The sequence below is a fragment of the Fukomys damarensis genome, unplaced genomic scaffold (genome assembly GCF_012274545.1).
Source record: "Fukomys damarensis isolate Sample0158 unplaced genomic scaffold, DMR_v1.0_HiC HiC_scaffold_18, whole genome shotgun sequence".
Lineage (NCBI taxonomy): Eukaryota > Metazoa > Chordata > Mammalia > Rodentia > Bathyergidae > Fukomys > Fukomys damarensis.
The window spans coordinates 28154549-28163007 of NW_022900930.1; the positions used below are offsets into that span (position 1 = coordinate 28154549).

The 8459-nt window shown below is 44.5% G+C and overlaps 1 protein-coding gene across 1 annotated transcript; it reads left to right on the top strand.

Moving 5' to 3' along the window:
- Nucleotides 1–1013: 1013 nt before the first annotated feature.
- On the top strand, nucleotides 1014–2372 carry LOC104866070 (endogenous retrovirus group K member 10 Gag polyprotein-like). Its single transcript, XM_010629888.1, has one exon. The coding sequence runs from the start codon at nucleotides 1014–1016 to the stop codon at nucleotides 2370–2372; it is 1359 nt and encodes a 452-aa protein (XP_010628190.1).
- The last annotated feature ends 6087 nt before the right edge of the window (nucleotides 2373–8459 follow it).

The following is an 8459-nucleotide window of genomic DNA, read 5'->3' on the forward strand; positions in this document are numbered from 1 at the left end:
TAGGGATTCTATTTCCTCACATGGGGGTAATAACATCTCTTCCCTGAGGTGTATGTAAGATGTAAGCAACAAATAAAATCACACGTGTTGTCAACTTGCATTATTCCCAGAAGCCAGGACTTCATAAGTGTTCACTATATATCAGTCAATCTTTTAGGATCAGCAAGATGGCACTGACATGAAAGACATTCAACAAAGACTTTTGTTGGAAAATTTTTAGTGACAATCAAGGCATTATTATGGTGAGCCATCATGGTAAGCCTTGACATAGGCCTAGCCATGGTTGAACTTTGAGTCATCCCGCCGGCACGGACATGCTGTAGCCCATGACAACAGGCTGGTTCAACTGGTGGTCTGACCTGTTACCTAGCAAATGTAGCCCATAATACTTGTTTTGTAGAACCTTGTGACCTTTCCAGTCTGCTACACCCTGTTTGTACTTTTGGTTTTGGTTTTAGCCTATATATACCCCACCCTGAAAAATAAATGGGGCCTTGCTGCGTAGAGCATGAGCCTGGAACTAAGTTCGTGAAACTGCTCTCCTGTTGTTCTTCCCTCGGGTTTGGGACCTGCTGGCAGGATTCTGACGTTGCGGCTCACAACAAGTGGCGCCCGAACAGGGACCTGAGTAAGAAGGACATCGAGGAAGAGCGCCCTGCGATCCAGGGCACTACAACAAGAACCGTGACTGATCCCCGTGGCTCCTGCCGATGAGTGACAGAGGACGATAGTCCTGATCATGGCAGTGGAGGGAAATGTTGTAGAAGAGGGTGCCGCCGATGAGAGACAGGGGACGATAGTCCTGATCATGGCTGTAAGTAAGTGTGTCCCGATGAGAGACAGGGGGCGATAGTCCTGATCACGGCCATAAAGAAAGTACCTGCCGGTGAGAGACAGGGGACAGTAGTCCTGATCACGGCAGTAGTAACAAGGGCTGCCAGTGAGAGACAGGGGACGTTAGTCCTGATCACAGCAGTAGTAACAAGGGGTGTAAGCTCTCAAATTCTTAAAGTATGGGTCAAATGGAATCTAGAGGTTATGTAGGGAACTCTATACAAAAGTTGCTAAAGGTACAAGGGGTTAAAGTTAAGAAGGCTCAATTGGAGACATTTGTGAAAATATTGGATGAGGTTTGTCCATGGTTGTGTGACGAGGCTGAGATAAATCTAGAAGTCTGGGGAAGAGTAGGTAAACAGCTGCAGAAGGCCTTGACCTCTGATCCTGATAGGTTTCCGGAGAGCTTATTCTCCTATTGGGCACTCTTAAATACAGCTTTGAGAACTCCGTCTCAAAGGGAAATATCTGAGGCTCTCGAAGAGGTTCATGAGGAATTGGAACAAATTCGAGAGGAGAAATCCCAGGCCTCGGAGCCTCCTCCGGAGCCTCCAGATAGTCCTCCTCCCCTGCCTGCTGATCTCCCACCAGCGCCATTGTGGCACGGGGAGCCACCTGCATCTATCTACCCCTGTCTTCCTGTTTGCGAGGAGCGCCTGCCACCTAGTGCCCCGCCATTGAATGACGAGGTAGATACACATCTCGCTCAGTTACGACTGACATGTCAGAGACAGGAGGAAGAACTCCTACTCGAACAGAAGCTAGCTCAAATAGCTCAACAAATGAGAATGTTAAAGGGACCACAAAGGTCTGAGGAGACTCCTCTCCCTCCGGCTGACCCTGTAGCTGCTATCTCGGGAAAGGCAATTGCCGGGGTATCCCCCATAAGTCAGCCCGCCCTTGCTGAGCGTGAACCTTATGTCCCCACACCATTGGAGATGGCAGTAACTGAGGCAAAAAATAGAGGAGAAGAAATTTTTGGGTTTCCAGTTATTCAGACTCAACACGGTGGATATGAGCACCGCCCAATAGAATTTAAGTTGGTAAAGGAATTGAAATTGGCTGTTAATCAGTATGGTACAAATGCTCCTTTTACAACTGCTATCTTAGAGTCATTGGCTACTTCATGGTTGATTCCTAATGACTGGAAGGCAGTAGCTCGTGCTGTTTTGTCAGGCGGTGACTTCCTCTTATGGAAGTCTTTCTTTGCAGAACACTGTGGTGAGACTGCTCGCAGAAATGCAAATGCGGGTGTAGCTATTGCTACACTGGACATGCTGATGGGGGAGGGCCAATATGCCTCAACCCAAGCTCAGATAGCTATGGGAGGCCCCGTGTTTGACCAGATTGGATGTTGTTTTGTTAGGGCCTGGAAACAATTGCCTAATGCTGGCAATCTTAGTTTTAGCCTGGGAAACATCAGACAGGGACCAGATGAGCCTTATGCTGAGTTTGTCCACAGACTCTTAGATGGAGCTGGAAAGATATTCCCTGATGCTGAAACTGGGATGCCTTTTGTTCTCCAGCTTGCTTATTGAAAATGCCAATAAATGGTGCAAACCGGTGTTGAGACCTTGGAGAACAAAGACCGATCTTACAGGCTGCATTCGCCTTTGTGCAGATGTGAGTAATCAATTGACTGTTGCTTGGACTCAAGCAGCAGCCAATCGAACTGCACAGGAAGGGGGAACTTTTCATGCCTTTTTCCAATCTATACACGATCAAAAGGGAGCCAATTCATGGCAGGCCATGAATAATAATAACAGGACAAATTCCAGAACACCTGTTTGCTATGCATGCAAAAAGATAGGGCACTTACAGAAGGACTGCCCTAGTCGGGTGCCTTCCTTTACACTTTGCTCACACTGTCAAAAGGGACCCCATGATGCTCGAGAGTGTCGTTCTGTGGTGGCAAGGGATGGCACCTATCTTGGGTATAATATGGAACAAAAAACTGGAGGACTGGCCCGCGTCCTCGGGGCCCCCTAACAAATGTGAGGGCAACTCTCCCTCCTCCGGGGAGGAACATATATCCCCTCCAACAGTTTGTCCCAGAAGCAATAGGAGACAGGTCACCGATTTATGCCAAGCGACCCCCGGAAGCGGAGGGTTAGATTTAAGCTCCACTTCCTATACAATACTTACCCCTCAGATGGGACCACAGAGATTGCCTACGGGAATCTTTGGCCCCCTGCCAGAAGGAACAATTGGGTTATTGCTAGGTAGGAGTGGATGGACATTGAAGGGGTTACAAGTCCATCCCAGCCTTATTGATACTGACTATACTGGGGAAATTCAAATTGTGGCGTCATCCCCACAAGGAGTCCTTGCTATCTCCCCAGGGGAACGTATAGCCCAATTGTTACTTTTGCCTTTCCACTCCGATGCACCCCCTATGAAAGGAGAATGAGGAGATAAGGGTTTTGGGTCTTCTGATGCATATTGGATACAAGAAATAAGACAAACTAGACCTGAATTGCAGTTAAAGCTTAATGGAAAAACTTTTCAAGGTCTTTTAGATACGGGTGCTGATGTCTCTGTTATTGCTGCAAGGCATTGGCCTTTGAGCTGGCCCACAAAACCCACTAATATTCAGTTACAGGGCCTAGGCACACAAAATGCTCCTCTGCAGAGTTCAGTGCCTATAAAATGGGAAAATGATGATGGCCATTCAGGATACATTCAACCTTTTGTAATTTCCAATGTACCTTTAAATTTGTGGGGTCGAGATATCCTCACTGCCCTGGGAGCTTTAATATGCAGCCCAAAAGAAGCAGTCACTAGACAGATGCTCCTTCAAGGATACAGGGAGCAACAGGGTTTGGGAAAAGGAGGAAGAGTTCAACAGCCTTTAGAGAGCAAACTTTGGCCACCTCGTTTGGGATTGGGTCATTCCTTTTAGGGGCCATTGATTCTACTGTACGCCATGTGGAGAAACTTCAGTGGATTGAGGGCCCCTCCGTATGGGTGGATCAATGGCCCTCAACTCTGGAAAAACTCACGGCCACTAGAAGTTTAGTACAGGAACAACTAGAGGCAGGACATATTGAGACCTCCTTCTTGGATTGGAATACCCCCATTTTCGTTATAAAAAAGAAGTCAGGAAAATGGAGACTCTTACAGGATCTAAGGGAAGTAAATAGAAGAATGGTATTGATGGGAGCCCTTCAGCCAGGCCTACCTTCACCTGTGGCAATCCCCTCTAACTACGACCTTTTGGTAATAGATCTTAAAGATTGTTTCTTTTCCATAGCTTTACATCCTGAGGATAGGAAACATTTTGCTTTCAGTATCCCCTCTATAAATCATGCTTACCCCTATGAATGATATCAATGGAAAGTATTGCCACAGAGTATGGCCAATAGCCCCACCTTGTGTCAATATTATGTACAACAGGCTATAAAAGCTTCCTCATTGCCCTCTAGTGTCCTTTGCTATCATTATATGGATGATATCTTGCTAGCACATTCTGAAAAACAAATACTAGGACAGGTCTTTATGAATTTGAAGGAGACATTAGGAGGATGGGGACTTTATATTGCGCCCGAGAAAGTTCAGTCGATTCGGCCAATAACCTATCTAGGATTTCAATTGAACATGGATAACATATGCACAAAACAAATAAAGATAAGACCTTCCCTTGTCACCCTTCATGACTTTCAGAGTCTTCTTGGAGATATAAATTGGATTTGGCCTTATTTAAAATTGACTACTGGTCAATTGTCCCCATTATTCCAGTTATTAGAAGGAGATCCTGATCCATTGTCAGAAAGGAAGCTCAATGATGCAGCCAGAGGGGCTTTAGCCCTGGTTGAAAAAGCTATTGCCGATCAATGTATTAGTTATTTTTCCCCAGAGAAACCCTTACTGCTGATAGTGTGTGGTTCTCAGAATTGGCCTACGGGGGTACTCATGTAGCAACAGCCCCTTTATTGGATACATTTACCACATCATCTACGCAAGGTGATTAATCCTTATTATGAGATGGTAGCTCAAGTATGCCAACTTGGGAGGAAAGCCTCCAAGACCATCTTTGGGAAAGAACCAGATAAAATAATAGTCCCTTATGATAGAGGTCAAAGACAGCTTTTACAGCAGCAAAATACTGTTTGGCTTTTAAGCTTCCTTGATTATTCAGGAACTATTGATAATCACCCTCCAGCCAACAAATTGCTGCAATTCGCCTGTAGACACACCTTTATGTTTCCCACTAAGACAAATAATTATCCTATAAAAGGAGCTCAAACTATACTTACAGACGGTTCCAGAAAAGGAACTGCAGCCATTGTCTCGAGAGAACAAACAATGGCATTTAAAGTACCATTCTCGTCTGCTCAGCTTGTGGAGCTATGTGCTGTGTTGTTAACCTTAACAAAATTTTCTGAACCTATAAATATTTACACTGATAGTATGTATACCTATCAATCAGTCAGAAATCTAGAGACAGCAGGAAAAATCTTTGCTACTGGGGAATTACACTGTCTTTTCTTGGGAATCCAAAACTGCATAAGGCACCGCATACACCCGTTTAGCATCAATCATATCCGAGCCCACTCCGGGCTTCCAGGACCTTTAGCCCAAGGCAACATACAGGTGGATCTTATGACCTCTCATGAATTTCTGCAGGTTATGCATATTCAGGCTACTGATCAACAAATTAGGGAAGCAAAAGAATTTCATAGACTACATCATGTTAATGCCCATACCCTTTGCTTAACTTTTCATCTTTCCAGGGAACAAGCCTTGCCCACAATGTGTGGTCCATTTGCCAGTTCAAGCTCTGGGCGTCAACCCATGAGGCCTGAAAAGTAATGAACTATGGCAGGTGGATGTCACCCATATTCCTTCCTTTGGTAGGCAATGGTATGTCCACGTCTCCATTGATACCTTTTCAGGAATGATGTGTGCTACACCCCGCTCAGGAGAGGCAGTAAAAGATGTCACTGCTCATTTGTTACATGCATTTGCTTATATGGGGAAACCACAAGCTATAAAAATAGATAATGGTCCAGCCTATATTAGCATTTCCCTAAAAAGGTTTTTTCAATCCCTGCATATTTCCCATTCTACTGGTATTCCTCATAACCCACAAGGTCAAGCCATTATTGAAAGAGCTCATCATACTCTGAAAGTTGCAATAGAAAAACTAGGGGGGAATCCACTCTCCAGCACTTATTCTCTTATTCACAAATTTAACCATGCTCTATTTGTGATAAATTTTCTTTCCATAAATGAAGAAGGTGTCACATGGGCCTCAAAACATTGGGCATCTCATGCCACTGGAAAAGCAATGGTAAGATGGAAAGATGTCCTTACTGGACAATGGAAAGGACCAGACCCTGTACTTCACTGGGGACGAGGGTCTGCTTGTATCTTCCCACAGGATGACGAGGGGCCTCGGTGGATCCCGGAATGACTAATTCGCCAGTGCCCTTCCTCGGAGAGCACAGAGACCTGATTTAGTGAGCCATCACTGATGGACATCACTTTTTGACTGACATCCGTCACACTGATTGTGGTGATTAGGAGTTGCTTGTTTCTTTTGAGTTTTAGGGAAACTTAACCAGACAGTAAAAAGTTATTGTTAGTAGGTACTTCTTTGATAGTTCGTTTTAGCTTTGTAGGACTATTTTTATTAAGAAGGTTATCATAGTCAACGGAAATGAAGGCGTTTGTGCTTTTAGGTTGCCTTCTAATAGTTCCAATCATGGGAGAAGTCTTTTGGGCTTCTGTTCCCTTTTTTCCTCGACCACAGGGAGTGAGCCAGGAAGCTCCTCTGTTTCCACAGTTTTTCACTACCAATAATAGCCTAGGTCTTCCCTGGCAACATTATGAAGTTCCTGCTTCCATTAATGCTTCTTTTGATCTTCCTTTAGATACCATTTGCTTTACCTTTAGTAATGACGTGAGCAACACCACCTGTCTACCTTTGACAGAGAATCATTTGGTTCACTCTCGTTCTCATTTTTCTAATCTTTTTGCCAAAAACCCTAATCAGTTGTGATTTAACTGGTATCAGACAACTTGGAATATTTCTGGTCCTCGCTTTAATGTGATGTTCGACGGTAATTTTCACCCCCTGCCATACCCAGGTTCTCGTCCTTTGGGAGTGGAATGTAGTTATGAGAACCGAGGCCAAAACACACTCTTGCCATGGGAACAATGTTATCCTCGATTTGCTTATTCCTACAATTTCACAAAGAATTTTGGAATTTACGGCTTTCCCAAGCCACAGAAGGGTGAAAATGTTTTTTGGTATGAGCCACCTTTGTGGCCCATATGCTTGTACCTCATTTAGAACTTTTTATTTTCTCTCTCCTTCCAATATGACCTGGTATAATTGTTCTACCGGGTATTCTATTAATCTTTCCGGCTCGAAAGGATCTGGGTCCAGTAATGATAATTGTCCTGTAAAATTTAGCCCCAGTGTCCCCGAATATCTGAAATCTGTTGTCTTTTCAGCTTCTGGAATATGTGTTAGATCACCTTTCGTATTGTTGTTATGGACTAATAACTCCAGGTTACCCAATTGTTCTCAAGAATACTGTTTTCTCGGCCAGTGTTGGTTTCCCGCTAAGGATAACTTGACATCTATGGCCGTCTTATGAATTCCCGTTCAGGTGTGGATTCCTTTGAACACTTCTAATCACTTCTCCACTGTTGTTTGGGCACAGATTTCTTCCCCTTCTCGCAGGAAAAGAGTGGTAGGTGCTGTGGTGGCGGGCATCATCGCTGGCATCATGGCCTTGGTGTCTGCCATCACCTCTGCAGTGGCGTTAACAGGAACTTAGAATGCAGCCCATCAATGATCTTCAAAACACTACAACTACGGCTCTACGAACCCAACAGTGCATCAACCCTCACATTGGAACTGGTTTGGCTATACTTCAGCAACAAATGGACTTATTAAATGAAGAAGTTGAAGGATTGTGGTTGCATACTCGATTGGACTGTGATCCCAGATTTCAGCAGCTCTGCCTTACTCCCTTTCCTGTCAAAAACCATTCTGAGGAAGTCCAAAGACTTTCGTCATTGTTGCAAGGGTCTTGGAATCGAACATTTCTAAATGCAACTAATCAGTTGTCATTGGACATTGAGATCTTGTCTGGTGTTCATGCCAATTCTATCCGGCTTGATTTAGATTTTGCTACAGAAGTTTGGGAAAATTTGAAAAAGATGTTTTCACCTTCTTGGATTGGTATATGGCTTATTGTTATTGCTGTTATGATTGGGTTATGTATTTTGGGTTACTGCTCATATCGATGCTGGAAGCGTTCCCAGTTTAAATATGAGAGTTTAGCTATGGCTGTACAGGCTTCTTTGGATGATGATACAACACGCGTAGCCATTTACTTGGCTCAGGCTTGGCGTGCTTAGATCCCCCACCTTGGGATAATCAGTGATGGGTAAGGACAGAAGCTTCTGTCTACCAACCTAAGACAGGTCGTATTGGGACATAAGCCCTGCGACTGATGACGGGTAAGGAGATGGAAGACTTCTGCCGCCTAAGACAGAGGTTCCTTGGCTGATGCATGATGAGTTGCTAGCACTCTTCATGCTATCAAAGAGAGATGGGGGAATTATGGTGAGCCATCATGGTAAGCCTTGACATAGGCCTAGCCATG